This window comes from Pyxicephalus adspersus, chromosome 6 (genome assembly GCF_032062135.1).
Source record: "Pyxicephalus adspersus chromosome 6, UCB_Pads_2.0, whole genome shotgun sequence".
Taxonomy (NCBI): domain Eukaryota; kingdom Metazoa; phylum Chordata; class Amphibia; order Anura; family Pyxicephalidae; genus Pyxicephalus; species Pyxicephalus adspersus.
The window spans coordinates 13,912,878-13,932,342 of record NC_092863.1 but is presented as its reverse complement, the minus strand read 5'-3'; the positions used below and the strand labels follow the sequence as shown (position 1 = coordinate 13,932,342).

At 38.1% G+C, this 19,465-nt stretch overlaps 1 protein-coding gene across 1 annotated transcript; it reads right to left on the bottom strand.

Annotated features, from left to right (window-relative positions):
* Positions 1–4: 4 nt before the first annotated feature.
* Positions 5–19,384, bottom strand: EFTUD2 (elongation factor Tu GTP binding domain containing 2). Its single transcript, XM_072414649.1, has 28 exons — positions 19,289–19,384; positions 16,113–16,234; positions 13,926–14,091; positions 13,314–13,392; positions 13,151–13,226; positions 12,819–12,884; positions 12,267–12,302; positions 12,088–12,178; positions 11,576–11,658; positions 11,124–11,290; positions 9,734–9,858; positions 9,119–9,182; positions 8,623–8,713; positions 8,401–8,536; positions 7,852–7,979; positions 7,031–7,224; positions 6,591–6,702; positions 6,092–6,232; positions 5,829–5,930; positions 5,123–5,205; positions 4,883–4,969; positions 4,536–4,662; positions 4,104–4,191; positions 2,954–3,072; positions 1,622–1,716; positions 1,385–1,538; positions 1,183–1,290; positions 5–392 (listed from the first exon to the last, which is right to left on the bottom strand). Exons 2-28 carry the CDS (start codon positions 16,221–16,223, stop codon positions 297–299), a joined length of 2,925 nt encoding a protein of 974 aa, XP_072270750.1. The 5' UTR covers positions 16,224–16,234; positions 19,289–19,384; the 3' UTR covers positions 5–296.
* Positions 19,385–19,465: the final 81 nt, after the last annotated feature.

Below are 19,465 nucleotides of genomic sequence, written 5' to 3'. Positions count from 1 at the left end.
CAAGTAGTAATCCAACAATCAGTAAGTTTATTTTAACAAGTAAAAATAAACAATATGTACACATTACAAGGCGAGCTCCTAGAATAAAAAAAAAATGTCATAGTTCTGTGGAAAGCACGTCTGGCAGGGGGCTCAACCAATTCAAAGACAACACATCCAGGACTGAAAAAGGATCCATACTGCGGGCTTACTACACAGTAATACGGATGGCTGACCTGGAAAGTTGTGCTGGCGGTGGTGGGTTTGTACTAGCAGCCCACAATGACAACAACCTGAGTGATAGCCTCCTTTTACGCTCACATAGGATAATTCAGGACCACATCCTGTTTGGCCAACTCCAATAACATAGGATCATCGAAAAACTTGCTGATGCTTACATCTTCACTTAGGCCCTAAAATATGGAGACATATGAATAATGAAAGCTCAATGGCAGCTGTAATTAGTTATTACAATGGGTTAGTAGGTAGCAGATTTATAGTGCAGGGCTATGGCCATAACTTATATTATTAAAGAAAAAAAAGTATCTTCTGCAATTATGAAGTTATCTCTGCGATAAGCAAGGAGATCTCCATAGCGCAGCACAGGCTTTACACTGCAGCCTTCATTTGACATATGAGTTGTATACTTGGTATGGAGTAGCCCTGCAAAGTTTGACGGAGTATAGGGATATCTTTTAAGCACAAAAAATATGGATGCACCAGTATACAATAATTATTACAAAATATACAAAGTACAAGATTACAAAATACATTTTTTTAAGTTTTGGAGTATATTGCTCTTCATCCCTCTTGCTGGGGAGATTTGTGCTGGGATTGTATTGGGACAGAAAGAATATTCCAGAATATTAGTTATATTTAATATAATTTAGGTATTAAAATATGCAGTAATATTTAGTGTGTAGTAATATCTGCCATGTAAGAGACAACAGGAAAAAAGGAGAATTAAAGCACAATCATTGTGCTTCTTCACCAAACAAGAATCAAGGCAACTCAAACATAGCTGTCTCACAAATCTATAGCGTTACAAGTTTTTTTTTTTTTTTTTGTTTTTTTTTTAGATATACCATTTAAAAAAATTAGGACATTGATCTAATTAGGTTGAGATCTCTATGAGTAAATCCCCTTTACATGGTGCAAGTAAAGAGAAGGTTTATCATACAAGGTGCATAAGACTTTACATACCTTCCTACGTCTTGTCTTTATCATGAACTCCCTTGCAAGGTGAGGTGCTGGCTGGGGCTCCAGAGGTCTAATAATGATGCTCTTGTCCAAGGGGTCTCCTGGCACAATCTGATAATGTAATACAGTAAATAGTAAGCTTGACTGTAAAATCAAAATTCTCAAGTGCCAATGAAAAGACTTCACCTCAATTGTTTCAATTTACCTGCCAGTGATGGAAAACTGATAAGCTGAAGGCCTGTCCCTGGGTATGTGTACGTAGATCTGTCTCAAAACCGAAAGAATCTATAGCAGGGATGAATGCTTTGATGGTGTAGAGTGGGGATCCAGGAATAGGTGCGTCCTGTGTGACGTGACCTCTATAAGACAGGAACCAGGAAATTAAGAACTTGTTGTAAGGGAGGAACTTATTGGATATATAGGCAAAGTATGGGGCACCTACCTCCTCCTGGCAAGGACAGTATACACAGCAGAGACACAATCTGCTGGAGCTTGAACCTCCACAAAGTAATATGGCTCCATGAGACGGGGTGTGGCCTGCAGGAGCAAACATAATAATGATTAAAAAAAATTACAAATAAAGGTTTTGTTTATCAGTAAGAATCCCAGTACTTGATCTTAATAAAAGTCATTCTGAAAATAGGAGGCTGGTCTAAACAAAAAGAGGGGTATATCGAGACACAGGTGCCTGTGGCATAGATCAGATCACAGGTAGGCAATAGGATTACTGAAGTTATTTGGATACCAAACACAAGCTAGTGAAATAGGTTTCTGAAAGGGAAGGTAGTAAATAAATCCATATCCATAAGTGTACCTGGAAGCATGGACCAATTCAACATGTTAACTTCACAGAAATAGGGGCAAAAGGAGTTATGTGAAGATGTGGGGGGGGGGGGAAGAAAGAAAAAGTGGAGGTGTTCAATTGTGAGAAGAGGGAAGGAGGATGAGCGTCAGAAACCGGAACATGTTACCATGTATTCTATGATCTAATCTACAAAAATCTGTTCTACCGGGGAACTAGATGCAGCAGTTTTGTTTCCTAATAGGAGACACACCAGTCATTTACTAAATGTTCTGCGTATCCACAGCTTTTTGTTTAAATGATGACTCACAGTCAACTAACGGCAGAGATGTTTATTAGTCTAAATATAACCTGTTAATTATGTCCCAGTCTCATAGGCTGGAAATTATTATTTTCTATTGATCACTTTAATTAGCTTGGTATTTGGTATATGTCTCTGACCTGCTTACAGATCAGTACCCATCATATCATGCACGTAACTATTTCATCACTTCCGGGCTTTTACTGACCTCATAAACAGACCCAAATGAAGCAATCAATCTGTTGTTAACTTTTGTGTTGACACAAAAATTTGCAACTTGATCAGTAATCTGCTGGGTGAGGCAGGAAAGTTTTTCTCCTTTATTCTGGCAGTGAGATTTGTTTAGGAGAGGATTGCTCCTAGTATGTGGAAGTGTCTTTACCCACCAACTGGTGAAGTAATGGACAAACTAGGCACTCAGATGTTGGCTTTTCTGTGCCATAAATATTGATTTATACTAATAACAAGGATTTCCCTTGAAGTTTGCGGGGACTGATGGACTCCCACGCACTTGCTCAGATGGTACGTCATGCATGACCCAGCCAATCAAGATGGCCGAAGTTTAGGATGCGGTGAGATATATAGATTTCCTGGGGAAAGTGGAATATGACAAATAGCCTGTGTATACAAATAAATGCTTGCAACATCCAGATGCAACACAATGAACTCACCATGAGGAAGGCAGAGTATACAACTCTGCGAGCTGTAGGAATAATCTGTCCACCACCACGATGCAGAGGCTCCTGTGCAATCACAGCATCTAGGATCTTGAACTTGACATTCCTAATCACTGAAAAGACAAAGTAGGAGCAGTCAGAGGGTGCATTTCTGTTAAGCACAGAATTAATAGCTTCAATGTAAATTTTTATTGAGCTGTGAAGCAGTAGCTTTGCACTCTGCAGTGCTATTGTGATCACAGATATGTGAAATCTACACAAGGGAAAAAAGACGATGTCAGGTGAAAAAACTCATCAAACAAACACAAATGTGTATACACACCCCAGTGAACATGTGCAAAAAGTAAAACATACTACCCATCAATGTACAGAAAGTAAGAGGGGTCAGGCAGGAGAACAAGTAACAAAAAGAACAGGGTCAGATAAAATAGCCGGTCCAGAAAGTAACAGATTTTTATTGATACAGTATTTATATAGTCAATTTTGGGGGGAAGCCAACTGACCTAAATGCATGTTTTTGGAATGTGGGAGGAAACCGGAGTACCCGGAGGAAACCCACGCAAACACCAGGAGAACCTGCAAACTTCATGCAGATACTGCCCTGGCCAAGATTCGAACCTGGGACCTAGCACTGCAAAGTCCACAGTGCTAACCTCCGAGTCATCATAACAGATCCATAATACTTGAGCACACAGGTAAAAATACAGAAAAGACTTACTGACTGATGGGAAGAACCCATGGATAGGCACTGGAACTACACCACTGGAGTCTGGGATCGCAATGCCACCAGCAGGTGTTGAAATTCCTAAAATTGACTGTGGCCTTTTTAGTATGCACCACCAGATTTGCAGTCTCTTGTAATTCAGGATAATGGTAAAAAAAATTCTACATAAAGAGACCCTTTAACCCCAGTGATAAAGGCATGTTGAATTGTCCTATTTAGGCATCAAGATCAGCAAATGCAATGTTACTCCTATGAAATGGTTAAGCAATCTAGCTAATCAAGAGGAAAGATTTTCACATCTGTAACCCCAAATAATGTTGCTGCAATATATTTAGGTTTTTATGTCCCAGAATCAAAGATTTTTTGCATACAAATTTTTTAAACCAGGATTCAGTTGTATTTCCTTGTTCTAATACTCACATTCATCACAGAGAGGCCCCTCTCTTGTACCCCACTGGAATCCTTGTACTATACTGTCCTTTACTGAACTCAGCAGGGCTTTGTCCACCTGAAATAATATGCAGACCAGGTAAGAGGTATGTAACAGCTGATCTCTTCACACAAAACAAAAATTATGGTATACAGAAAAAAGCAGAGCTAGGATAGAACAAATCTCTGCTGATCACCTGGAATATGTTTTGAAACACAAGTGATATTTTAAAGACAAGTACAGGAGAATCATCAGACATTTGAATGCAAATCACATGTCAACTTGATTTTATTAGCTTTAAAAACCTGTTCAGGAACTAAGGATTTAATAAAAGACTAGTCAACAAGTACTAGTTCCTTACCAACAATTACTTTGGTAATTTAATTACATTTTAACACACATGGCTTCAGACAGGCACATACCTCAGATGGCAAGGTGTCATCTACTAAGATGTTGGGTCCAGTAGTGTCTGGCCCGAAAGCCCAGATAGAACGGGCAGCCAGCAAATCCCAGTCGTATTTGGTCTGGAAAAATTCTCCTAATTTCTTTCTGTTGATCAGCAAGATAAATGGTTAACGAAAACAGCTACTAATGTGAGCCCCCTAATAAATATATTTTCTTTGTATTGGACTCAATACAGTTATTTTGTTTTGAATCCAATACAAAATTATTGTAAATAAAATGCTAGAACAGAACTCTTTGAATATATTTGAAAAACTTCAGAGTAGTGATTCGGGACCTAATTTCCCTTATCCTGTATGGAGCTCACCTGTTCCAAGAGATCTGCACCACTTCATTTTCAATGTCTTCAGCCAGCCCTTTCTCCAGTGGTTCTGCAATCATTGTGATCTTATTCCTTTACACAAAAATATACATGTCAGCCATGATTAAGAATCAATATGTCCAAGATTATAGAGTTCCTAAAAAGACTAGGAATTACAGCGACTGACTAAAATATCAGTTTAAAAGCTTTTGTACAGTCAATCAACACTAAATTATTGATTCTTACTTCTTATTTGGGGTTTCGGCAAAACACTTCAGTGATGAGGTTTCCACGACTGTCTCACAAAATGTCACTACAGGATCTGCCACCTGTGGGGCCAGTTAAAAGTTAATATTGATCCTAAAATCTTCATTTTAACAACCACCTTGTCATAAGAATATATGTGGCCTTAACACAAAAATGATTCATGTTATTAACTTTAAAAATCTTGTATAGACTTCCAAAAGTCACCCATCTTGCAGGAGATGTCAGCAGCCTTAGGGCAACCAATCAAATGACACTCTGTAATATTCCTATTTTATTCCATTACCTGCTGCATAAAAGGCTTTAAAGTGAGGTGAGGGGAAAAGGAACTTGACCAGCACAAAAAAGAATGAAACAAGACAATAAAATGAAAGGAGAGAAGGAGCTGTGCCAGGAAATTGACTAGGAAGTTCTAAGACGGTATATTGCAAGTCACTAAGTTGTTCACAGTGATAAAAACAATTCAAGAATGCATTTAAATTACTGATTTCTCTGTGCTTGCAATCTGCACTTCCCTGGACAGCTAAATTACACTGACATGTATCATTTAAGTGGAATAAAATCTTTATATAATCACAAATTACATATATGAAAGAATACACAGCTTAAGATAAAAAAAAGAGATTATGACTAGAAAACAGGCGCATCTGTGGTTATAAAAGAAAAAGCCTCTTATGGCCAAACCTACCTTAATGTCAATCTCAGAATACATCTTGCGCAGGTCGTGCATCACACAGTCCAAGTACAGCTCTCCAGTGCCCAGGATGACATGTTCCCCAGACTCCTCCACCTAGACGTTTATATGTACAAGGTTACCACAAAGAAACATGCATGATACAGAGCAGCACTATATGTCTGACTTTTGAAACTCTCTAAAGTCTCTCAAATTCCAGGAAATTAGAATCTGTGATGATCTCACAGCCAATGATGGATACCAGAAAGACAATCTACCTTGGTGGTGAGTGAAGGGTAACTCTTGTTCACTTTCCTCAGACCATCTAACATCTTTGGAAGCTCTGATGGGTTCACAGGCTCCACTGCAATCTTAATGACTGATGTAGTGTTAAATTTCAACGGTCGGAAAATCTGAGCCTGAAATCAGAATATAACCATCATAATTTGCACTTTGTGTGCAGGAATGTATATCACAGAAGAAAAATCCATATTTAACATTTTATTTTTGATAGTGTTGTAAGAATAAAACTCCCCAAAGTTACAACAGGAAGCAGACATCTCAAAATAAGGAGAAATCCCATCTCTGACAGTTGTTACTAGAACAGCTGTACTTGCTTCCTTTTTCTGTCCTGCTGACAAGGATAACATTTTTGAATTCCTCCAACTTTTTCCCCTAAAGAAAATGGCCAGGATGCGGACATATTGAGCAATTTTCTAATATGTTGTTGAAACTGTAAAACACTCTTATATACTCTGAGTATCGTCTGATATTTACCTCTTCATTACCCCGTGGTTCAGTAATTGTGGCTGTCTTCACAATTGGCTGGTCCACTCCTTCAATAAGAACCCAGTTCCCCGCTGGGACCCTGTTCACTTCAATATGATACCTGTGAAAAACAGAACAGTGTTGTTCCTTTTAGTAAAAGCAATTACCAATATAATGTACTACTTAGTCAACTATGTTTCTAGCCAACAGTAGGGCTTAGGTCCTGGAATTTATTGAAGGACATTGAATGTATATGATATAGAAAGTACCCTTAGTGGTCCCTAATTCATAGGAGTATTGTTACTGTAAATTGTGATATGCCAGCGATGTACCACTTGTAAAAGAACTGAAAAGTTCACATAAATTTTCGCATGGAGGTAAAAATGTGTTTAATCTACACACATTGGAAAAGCGAATTAATGGGTTATAGGTCCAATTTGTGTACATACCTAGCCACAGACACCCATAATCTTCCCACAGTGCAGACCTGGGAGTCCTCTTCATCCTCCAGGGTGTAATTCTCTCCCAACACTTTCACTGGCTGTCCAGCATGAATTGTGCCACTCAGAACTCGGCCAAATGCATGAAACTGTACCCCATCATCTGTGCTGTACATCTTGGTTGTGTGACACATTAGAGGTCCCTAATACATAAAGAACAGAGAAAATGTTATTACTTAAATAAGGCAGACAGGTACTATTCTGCAAAGCAAGGCTACATTTTATACAGAAATAACTGTATACCACCTACTTACAACAAACTACCTACATATACTTTCCTAAAAGGAAAGGAAAAACAATTAAACTAAAGCATATTAATTAATAGTATTAATAAACCACATAAACTCTAAAATTGTGAAGGTCTGCAAGTTTGCTGATGGTTGGTAATATTTTAAAGGTTCTATTTTACCAAGGGTTTGCAACTTTTACATCCCCCTGGCATGGCATTAGCAAGGTGTGTGCACCCAGACTTAGGTCATGGTAGGAATGTAGGAAAGTTGAGAGAAATGTTTTCCTAAATGACAAAAAATATAAAAACATAGAACAAGCTATAATACTTGACTGTCTCTCTCCATCTGCATTGTTTAAGGACATCACTGCTAGGCAGCACTTCATTTCATGGGTTAAATCTGCCTTCACATGATCTTTTTTACTCAACTCATATTATCACAGCCTTGCCAAACACAAAGTCAGGGTAAAAGCACAGCATATTTGAACCTGCAACTAAAATTATTTTGGGATCATAAAATGGAGCCATTATATTAACTTACATCTGCATCACATTGGCTTATTTCCTCCCCTAGATCAGAATCAATCCCTCCAGTGTATGTGTGCTCAATCTTGGTTCTTGCGCCACTTTTAGGTGAGGGGATGTGTTGGACACACATATCCACGAAACCTTTACATTGAGGAAGATAGAAAATTAAGGATGGCTATATAATAAGAGCAGCAAATATATCACTTCAAAGAATACTTTAGCACAATACATTTGCATTATGAAGCACGTCTAGAAATTCCCCACCTGTTCCTCTCTACCTTGGCAGAGCCCCTGCTAAAACCAATGAAGCAAACAGCATGTTGTTTGTGAGCCAGGACTTTTTCATCCAACATCAGTACTTAATTTCACCAATGTTCTTTTAGGTAAATGGAAACAGGAAGGTTTTAAAAATTTGAGGAGAATGGAGAAAATAAAAACTAATTTCCATTTAATGTTTTTGAAATGGGATTTTCAAAAGGCTCATTAAGGTGCGATGGATAGAATTCTACAAATATTTTACCAATATAGGGTATACAAGGCCAACAAAACAATGTAGGATTACCTGTGAACTCCCCAAAGAAACGGTTACACACAAGTCGGAGCAGAGGTCGGATGTTTAACTTCAGCTCTTCTTTTGTGAGATGGATTCCCAGCTCCTCCAGAGTCTGGGGCAGAGTTGTGTCTACATCACCCACCACCTACATGACATGTGAAAAGAAATGCAATAAATACTTCTGTTCTGTTTAAATCAGGACAAGAAACTACAGATCCAAACCAGACACACCTGAGCTAGAATCTTATAGAGGGGTTCCAGGACAAATTCCACAAAACTGCGCTGGGAACTGCTTGTTGGTGCTTTCTTAGTGAATTTGCGGCTGAAAAATGAGGAGATAAGCTATAAATACAACACAGTTATCAAGGTAAAATTTATAAATTTTGGCGGCTGCACATTTGTACATCTGTATAATCTGGATATATGTAATATATCTCTCCTGGAAAAAAGGACTTGCCAGTTTGCAGTTCTCCATTTAAGATTTAGTTTGGCTTGATGTAGCTTTTTATCCAAATGAGCCCAGGTATGTACACATTAACTTAGTTCTGGTAGGATATACACAGACTGACAATGTATAGTCACAGTTCTAGCTACACAAACAGGCCAAAAAAAAAACCTGAACACCACCTTACTTAGCAATATACAGGGACATAGTAACTATTTATCCTTGTCTATATATACACGCAGTGTCTTTTACAATACTACTACTACTTTTAGAAATACTTACGTCTTTGGATTGAAGTAGATATCACCCCACAGTCGTTTAGCAAACTCCTGATGATTGATATCACCTGCAGAAAACAGAGAAAATTTACAAAGCTATTAACCTTGTCTGAATCATAGCTCATATGTATTTCTATTTAAAAAGCATATTCATATAGACCAGTCAAAAGTAGAGGTGATGCCTTCAGAAGGCAACCAAATTCTTTGAATCAACCAGTATGTAAAATCTGAATATTTGATAACGGCAGAACTTCTCGTCTTTTGCATCAATGATAATTCAAATAATTTGCAAAATTTATGGTACATTTTTTGTAATTCAGTTGGCTAAGCATACTTAGATATCAATGTAGCCTACCTGCCATCGGCCTAAGATGGCAGGCAGTCTATACTTTTAGATCCAATGTACTGTTAATTTTATGGTTAGTTTCCAAATGGTATTTCCTTACAAAACAATATTTTAGTGAGCCATGAATAGAAAAGTCCAGTTAAATGTAATTAATGCCTATACCATTAGCTGGATAAATAAAAAACTTCATTTTTTTCTTACCCCTAAAGGTTTATTAAGTGCGTGAAAACAGTTAGAAATTATATCATATATAACAATGCAATTTTTACATACCGTATGTGTCTGCATAGATCTTGGCAAAAGAGCCCAGTGTAAAGCAGATGCTGTACTGTGAGCTTGCAAAGCAGACATTACCCAGGAGAGGTGATAGAACGAGATTCTCATCTGTTGAATACATGCTGTAGACAGAGAGTAAGATGGTTATTACAAAAAGAAAAAAAAAAAAAATACAAAAAATAATATAAAAAGCCTTTTGGGCAACCCCCATCAGATATTTACAAAGTAACTTCTTTTTTTCCCCTGGCACTATTTTGTTTTCAATAATTTTTACTGGAAGAACAAGAGTACTATTAAGTTTTGCTTACAATAGATACAAAGTACCAGCAAATCGCTCATTTGAAAAAAAAACAGTACAAAATATCTTTTGTGTACATAATTAGGCGTTAAGCACTAAGCATACCCTAACCTATCTAATTGTGTTCTCCTAAAAAATATATACACAAAAGAGTTCAGAAGAAACAAAAGAATAACTACTAAAGAAAAAAAGAACAAAAGAGATGGTTAGGGGGTAGGAAACAGGAGGAATGAAACCCAGGACCATATATAAACATTATTATCTGCTGTAATGTTAAAAAAAAAAAAAAAAAAAAAAAAAAGAGAGACAATAACCCTTTAAAAAGAAAGAAGTTTCATATTGAAATCCCCTGGTAGTAGTGGGCAATCCAAGGTGTCCAAATCTTATGAAAAACTTCCATAGAATCATTTAACTTTGCAGCTAAAAGTTTGTTAGTAAAGTACCAAGTTATCTTCTTTTTTACTTGCTTTACAGTAGGGGGACCTGAGGACCAGGCCTTCACACGTGTTTGTTTAGCAGCAGTAAAGAACAAATTGAGAATTTTAGATTGGTGTTTTATACAATTTTTCAGTTTTAGGAGCAACAATGTTTCAATAGGGTCTTTTTTCATACTCTTTCCCATAGGAGTATACACAAAGTGATAGACTCCAATCCAGAACATGATAAAGAGTGCCCTCTGAACCGCATTGTCGAAAACACAAAATAAACACATCAAGTTTAAATTTTAACTGGTGTTCAATACCAACACATGAGCAGTTTATAATTAGCTTCATAGAAACCAACATGTACAACACCATGCGCTGCTGTCCCAAATCTGCTCTCATTGGGAACTATCTCCCCTGGCACTATTTTAAGTCTTGAGTGACCAATTACCCGGCCCCTGTTCTGTATTGCAAGAGCTAGGGGAGAGTGTCAGGAAGCTTCCTCAGACATGGAAGTGTAATTATTGTCAATTTTTTCTCCAACCAAACAGAGGGGCAATGAAAAGAAAATCAGCTAACAGAAACAATAAAGTGAACATCTTGATGTGCCCAACATAGGCAAATTCACAGGTTCATTTTGATATTGTCACAGAAAATCTCAACCCACCTCAGCAATCCGTTAACCTCATCCACAATGTGTCTCAGCTTGTAATAAGCATCAGTAGGGGGAAGCTTCAGCTCCAGAATTAATCGATCAATCTTATTAATGCAAACAGTGACAGCTAAGCGTTCCTGCACGGCATGTTTTATCAGACGCTCCGTGTTCAGCATGACCTGTGTATGGACAAATAGGGAAGGTAAGGAGACAGTGAGTACTGTAAGGATAATAATGAACTAGAGATGAAAAAAAAACTTATTAGTGAACTCTAAATTTAGTCTTTAGTTTACTTCAATGGTAAAATTAGAGATATTTTTTCAGACATTGAGCAATAGGCAGACTAGGCAGTTGAAGCTCCAGTACATCTTGGAAGTCTGATCCATACTTCTTTAAAAATTATAATCGGTTATGTCCTCTCCTAGCTTAGAAACAGAAGTAGTAATAGAGCCTAGTATATTTACCCCTTCAGCAGCATCAATGAACAGAACAATGCCATCTGATATGCGTAACCCGGCTGTCACTTCATCGGAGAAGTTCACGTGACCTAGAAAGTACAAGAGATAACATTAAAAATCTTTCTGCTGCAGGATGGGAGGAGCTTCTCCTACTTTCTCATTTTAATAGCAAGATAAATGGTTTTCTTTCATGCCTCTCTTTTCCTTTACAGCCCTCAAAACTTTATTCAGCCACCCGGAAAAAAGGAAGGCTTGTGTAAGCTTTATCCAGAGCTTACATAGGCCTAAGGCCTTTCTTCATCCTATTATTATGTCTCTGAGCCAATCACTATGCCCTGGTGTTGCCACCTGAAAGGAAGGCGAGTGAACCACATGATATTTCACACCAAGAATACTGGTTAGTTCTCTATCTGAGGTGAAAAGAAAAGATGAGTATGTGCCTTTCATGGTAGTCATAAAGATATGTCAATACAGGGAGTAAAACAACAGAAAATGAATCAGATTAAATCCAAACATACCAGGTGTATCCATGATATTGAACAGGTAAGATTTCTCTTTGGTGTCTGGAAGAACAATAGTCACTGGGGTACTCTTCATACCCACTCCTCTCTGCAGGGAGAGCACAAAAGAGCAGTGTTTACATACATAACTACAATCTAGCACACTAGTACATTATCAAAGTGATAAGAACACTTACCTCTTGCTCTGTGAAGAGAATGTCAGTATAACAAAGCTGGGGAATAATGAAATAATAAAACATATATTAGCAAAAGACAAACAAGGCAAAAGATTTACTAAAATCTAAATAAAAAAAAAATCTAAATAAAAAAAAAAGGCTGACAAACTCAAAACAGGTTCATGCAAATGTAAGGGCTAGAGACCTAACTACTAGTAATCTAGAATGTATGGCAAATTCACATGTAATCTATTGTAATTATTAATGTTATTTTTTATGAAGTATCTCTGTCCCCAGGTGAAATTTTAGCTTAAATAGGCAAACAGCAAAACACATAGGCATCCATCAAAACAGAAAAATGACTACTGATGACAGAAACAAATCCATTTTTAACACCAGGAAAATAAAAAGTAACGCAAGATTGGTATATGAAGCTTACTAAGTTATGTGCCACTATTTATTTTCCACACAACACAGACCAAACCAATATACTGGATACATAATGTTTGAACCCTCAGTGAATGTTACTTTTAGGGAAAGAGTTGTACACAAGAATATACAACAGGTACTCACATCCTGATCATAACGCTTCCGGATCTCTGGATGAGTTTGCTCGATCAAACAGTCCACAAAGCAGGTCTAAAGAAAGAAGAAGTAGATAGAGATGAGAAATGAGTAGATGCAGTGAATCCCAAATAGCACCTAGACATATCCAACAAGACTAGGAACAATTTACAAAATGCAATATAGACACAGCAGCTAAACAATATCCTCTCACTGAACTAACTGCAATGACATCTGATTACCTACTACAGCTTATTGGAATCTGCACATATTTACTAGCGCTTACACATAGTTCCTGCCTTGTCAGGGCTTAGGTTAAATGTAATTTTCCAGTGGCCTACCTTTCCATGGTGGAGGTGGCCGCACAGAGTGACATTCCTAATAAGCTCTGAGTTATCCATTAGATCAGCAAGAAATCTAAAAACAAAATAAAAAAAAAAAAAACATGATGAGAGAAGAGCTGGACAATGTGCCATTGATGATGTTGTAGAAATGGATACTTACTCCATGGAGTATACAGTAGCTGGTAGTCCCTGCTCCATCATTGAAAACTTCTTTGCCTTCACTGGCTTAATAATGGGCTCTACAATAATAAAGGAAACAGCAAATTATACAGAAATCCTGTATTGAATAAAGCTTAAATAATGACAAGTCAGACCGAGAGAAAGTCTGCAAGTGTAAACTAGGAGTTTCAATACATGCTTACTGTAACAATATGCAACAATGATGATTGTTGCAGAAGCTGTTGTGAACATCTAACTGCTGGCCAGTCTCTTTGATAGACAGATTATGCAATACTCTGAAGGCCTAAATACTGATCCCGCCTCTTCCCAAAAATGTACAATTTATTGAAGCTAAACAGTGTTTTCAGGGTAAGAACATTTTCTGCACTTGTTGATCTTTCCAAAAATGTAGGGCCACTTTCTATGAGAAAGAACAAACAACTGTATCTTTCTTCTGTAGTTTAATCCCAACAATTCACAAACAATAGAGATGAAAAATGCAGATATAGGTCTACACTATAAGTTGCTCTATAATATATTTTTGTTTGGATTTAGATACATAGACATTTTTACAAAAAAGGCCCCCTAATACTCAGTATATTATTTCACGTACCTGTCAGGGGCTGAGTGTCCTCTTCCTGCACTATGGTCTCCACTTCTGGGCCATAGACTTCCTCTGCAGTGGGGTAATACTTCTTGTCCTCATGGAGAACAACTTCCATCCCTCCCCGCTCCTCATCAGGATCTCCCATGTATTCATCTTCATCATCATCTTCTGCCTGGAGCAAGAAGATGTATTTAGTGATGTATTTTCTCAGGAGAATATGTTTATCACAATTTGCACTGTTGCTAAAGTGGGAACGAAACCTCAACTTATCCTAATATGTTTTATATCAAGCTCTGCAGCAACATTAAACAGGTTAGAATATTCTGAGGATAAGGTGAAACTAATGGAATCAAAGTGAAGTAATTCATTCTAGAAGTTCACGGTCACAAGTTGCTGTCTCAGGCAGCTCAGACCACCCTGCTCCTCCATTCCTTTAACCTCCCCAGCGGTAAGCCCGAGTGTGACCCCAAAAAGCGGTAACCCCAAGTCACACTCGGGGTAATTAAAAAAGGAAAAATCTGATTTTTCTCCACACCGTTCCTATTTAATGGGTTTGAGTAAGACACCCCATTGTTTGAAATGTGGTACAGTTGATGCAGATTTATTTCATATGTTCTGGGGCTGTCCTCTAGTTTAAAGATTTTGGAGGCAGGTGGTGCAGTTTGCACTGAACCACCTGGTAAAATATCTCCTGCTTACTCCTATCTGGGCTCTGTTTGGAGTATTGTCTGAACAGATTCGGGTAGGTAGAGGATGCAGCAGACTTCTCGCAATCATATAAATGGTGGCCAAGAAGGCGATTTTACATAAATGGATAAGTGCAGACCCCCCTACTGTATTTTTAGTAAAGCTTAGACACGTCTTTGAAATGGACTTGTTAGAAGCTTCAATTCACAAAGATCTAAAGACACAACATTTCTTTGAGTTATGGAAGTCATATATAAAATATACTACCCCTGGCTACTAAACGGTGTATAATATCTACGTTCAAGCAGACTTCCTGGTATGTCACCAGGCTACTGGATAATGACCCACCTGTAGTCTTGTAATGCCTTTTTTGCAGAATTATGATGGTTTTCTAATGTATCCTCTATTGTATGATTTTGTTTATGCGAATGTAACTGCACGATAACTGTTAAGTAATGTTAGGTCAATATCTGTATCTAAGTATTGTTAATTTGTTAGTATATGGTATATTGATTCACCTGTGTTGATATTTTATAATATGTTGATGGATTACAAATTCCTCTGTTATTGGTTTGAAAAAAATAAAAAAAATTTTTATAAAAAAAGTAAAAAGTAAACACTTACCTGGTCTCATCAGCATCCTACAGTGTCCTGCCATCCTCTGGCCGCGTCCTCTTTTCCTATCTCTTACCGCACCCCGAGTGCACTGATGTTCCCTGGTGACGTCGGCGCGTACAGCTGTCACTAGGGACGCGGCGGGAATTTTAAATTATTTTGTATTGCATTCAATACAAAATAACTGTATTGAATGCAATACACTGGATTTATTTGTCTAAAAGTGGTACATTGTCTTTCATTAAAATTTTGATTTACAGTATAATATAATAGTATGAATATAATAAAGTTTGAAACACAAAATCACGTCAAAGTTTATTATTACATTTATTTAATCTATTATTTTGGCATGATTTTGTGTTTCAAGCTTTAATATACTCATACCAATATATTATACTGTAAAACAAATTTTCATGAAGGACAATGTACCGCTTTTAGACATATCAATCCAGACAGAAATGAACCGCCCAGGAGGTTAATAACTCAGCAGCTCAGCTTTTCCTGTTCTCCCTCCCAACTGTGACTGAGCAGCTCAGCTCCACCATCCCAGTACAGACCTAGAAGCTCCACTCTTGCATTAGCTTTTCCACCAATCTTTCTGGCCTCAGATACACACACACTTTAAGCTACATGGAGTCCTTCTCCTGACCCCACTTGGGGGCGCACCGGCTAGAGGCGCAGACCACCAAAATTTTCTTGCGGACTACCTGTTGGCGACCGCTGGTCTATAGGGTGGCACTGAATTAAACTGCCTGAACAGAAGTAGAAAATTGGGCAGATAAAATAGTTTAAACTACTAGGAATTAGGGAGAAAATTAGAAACATCAGAAATAAATTCTCACAAATAACATTTTGTTCAGGTCAATGTACTATTAAAGAAACCTGTCTCACCACATCAACATCTCTGTCATCTCTTCCCATATCATCATCATCATCGTCATCATCGGAGTCCAGCTCAGGACCAATGTAGTTTCCAAACTCATCATAAAGATCAGCGTCCATGTCTGCAGATCCTGAATGTAAGCAAAGCAAATGGTAAATGATTTATCAACCAATATTATATTTGTATCCTAATTTGACAAGACAGGCCAGCAAATCAACAAATAAGGACATAAAGGAAGAAATTTGACACATAGACTATACCATATCCAACAAAACTAAGCTGAACTCCATCTAAAACATTTTTGTTTCACTTATACAGAATAAGGTAGGATCAGAACTTCTGTCAGGTTTTTTACCAATGTCTGTAGGTCACACAAGAAATCTCCCAGGATTCATGATTTACTAACTGCAAAGCTTTTTCTTAGCCGAGCGTGTCAGAACTTTGCAGAAAAATCATGGCTTCAAACAGTGACAACAATTCAGATGTAACCCTTTTCCACTAAAACCATTCAGTATGTGCCATTCGGGTATACCCAAAAAACTCAAATAAGATCCAGTCAGTAACACATCTAAAACACACCTTTACTCCAAACATGACTACCATGGAGATGTTCCCCACCCTAAGGTGTCAGTACTGTCTTCTGCAGGCACCATAATGTTATCTATAAATGCCCTGGTAGTCCCACTGAGGTTTTCAGTCTTCTTGCTGGCTTGTGACTCTTAAATCCCACGTATGTGCATACCATTTCACTAAATTGTTTCTGGCTTCAATGTGCCCATGTCACATGGGGACACGGGATTTTACATGAACCACAGCAGTGGAATGGACTGGGAAAGCCATGGCAATGACAAATCATTAGATGACAGGAGCCACACACTGGGGCTGCACACATGTCAGATTCTCGTTTTCCCTGAAACAATATTCAGATGAGAATTATCTGACATGTGTACCTAGCCTTACAAGGGAAGGTTTAATGTTTTACCAAAATGACTATATTCTGCTTTAAAATAAAGTCTCACTACAAAATTATGTTTATCAACAGAGCACATCTTAAATGAAAATATCAAGGACAACAAAGAAAATAAATGTAATAAATTATTTATAAGCTGTTATATTGTTGTACTTAGAAAACCAAATAAAACATCTTTATGATTACAAGCACAAGTCACATTTTTGATCAACCCTGCTTAAAGCAAGAACATTAGGACATTAAAAATTGTGAGCAGACAGATTCTTCATTGCAGAACAGATACAGTGTTCAAGACAAAAAATAATGTAAACTGGGTGGTAAGAAATTGTAGGTGGCTGTATTGTGACGGGTGGTGCAACCAGCTAAAAGGGGCTAGGGAGAACACCGAGGTAATATCTTTTCTGCAATAAAACAAAGTCACCTGCCTGTTCCCAATGTTTTCTTTAATAAGTATGTTACAAACTGGGAGCGTGGGAGGTTTATCATTCTGGCCTAGCCAATCAAGGTGGCCAATGTTCCCAAACCTGGAAGAAAACCAGGTAAAGGAGCAAGGTGATGTGAGTTTAGTTACAAAAGTGCAATTGTGCACGACAGATTATTTTTTTACTTTCGTTTCACTGTAATCTGGGGTTTGCGTCAGCTCTTTTTACCAGCCTAGTAAAAATAGATCTGAACTGGGATACACGAGGGAATAGGAGAAGAGGGGAGAGACTTTGACGTTAATACATTTCTAAAAGGGATTATGCCCTTTATGGGTAGGATAATATTCAATCTAGATTATATTCCACCCACGCGTCCCAAATTTGCTCAAACTTCTCTAACTTGTTATTAATTTATTAGGAGACCCCATAGACCCCTGGTCTATATCTAAAAAATTCCATACTAGGGAGTTCTCTCTTGCTAACTAAATATTCAAATATGAACATTGCCCGTACATCTATACCATTCTTTATTCTCATGAAACTTTTATCTATCCACCATATGATTTGTTTTACTTTAAACTCTAACTCCAAAGTTAGACCATTGAAGTGGCACAATCCTCAAATGCTTGTAAAAGTCCAAGGAGAAGGAAATATGACTTATTTATTCCTTAACGCTCGTAGTTTCCTTCTCTATGCAATGCAGCCTCTGCTCTACAGATCTTTACGCAGCAGCCCTGTATTGTGAGGATGCAGATGATGTCCTGTCAGATAGAACACATTCCATCCAGGGGCAGGGAATAAGCAAAGAAAGTCATTTTCATGCCTCTGAGACCTTAAAGCGTACCTAAACGTCACCAGGAACGTCAGTGCACTCGCCGGGGGAAATTGGTAGGAAGAGGACGCGGCCCGAGGATAGGATCCGACGGGCAGAACGCAGATGGGACCAGGTAAGTTTTTTTTTTTTTTTTTTAGCTACCCCGAGTGTGGCTCAGGTTACCCCATCACATTCAGGATTACCGCTAAGGGGGTTAAAGTAAAACTTTTGTTTGTTAGAATGAATGAATGACAGCGCAGACCCTCCTGGGATACTTATGAGTATCTCAGGCATGCACAGAAGAAGCCCTTTCAATAGGGAAAAAATTGACGATCTCACGTCAGGGTGCCGTAGGAAAAAGAACCCAGAAGAAGAAAGATGGCTGCGCCTGGTGCTACCTCTGCGCTGGGCCAAAGACGGGTACCGGGACAACACGGGACCCGATGGAAGAAACCTCCAGACGGATCTGCGGGATTCATTCATTTATATTTTTGGGTTTACTTCCACTTTCTTAAGCATTTAACCCTTGCTGTGCATGCACAGGGATATTGTTCCTGGAGTTCAGTATTATACACGCCATGTATTTGATCTCCATTCAGGGCCTTGCACTATATGGTCTATGGAAGGTATGGTTATTTTAATGTTTTATTTCAGTCTGCACATACAAATGGCCTCCAATTATTATTATTAAACAGGATTCATATAGCACCAACATATTACACAGAGGTGTACAATAAATAAGGGTGGCAAATGACGGACAGTCACACAGGAGATAGAGAGGACCCTGCCCCGAAGAGCTTACAATCTAGGATGTTTGTGACTAACTTTAGAATTATTTTACAACAACAAGCCCCAGCATTCCAGTCACTCTTTCTTCAGACATAAGTCAGCTTGTCAGACATAAAAGAAGCAGCTTAGAACCCCTAATTTACCAACTTTATACCCCACGAACGTTCTAACTACGTTCCATTCACTTACCCGCTCACGCCGCTTCCACACAACACTTCCTGCGACAGCAGTAGCGAAGGACCCAGCGCGCCGAACACACTCACTAATGAGGGCCGACTGTCGTTGCCTGAAAGCCACGACACACCAAAACAACATTATTTTATTTAATTATAATCTGCTCTTAACAACAACCTTCATTTCTTTAGT

Excerpts from the sequence above, each read along its gene's own strand:
- EFTUD2 (XM_072414649.1), bottom strand. The coding sequence starts at position 16,223 with ATGGACGCTGATCTTTATGATGAGTTTGGAAACTACATTGGTCCTGAG. Across the intron at positions 8,537-8,622 it reads TCTATAAGATTCTAGCTCAG|GTGGTGGGTGATGTAGACAC; the intron begins GTGTGTCTGGTT and ends CATGTCATGTAG. Across the intron at positions 5,206-5,828 it reads ATTCTGAGATTGACATTAAG|GTGGCAGATCCTGTAGTGAC; the intron begins GTAGGTTTGGCC and ends CTGGCCCCACAG.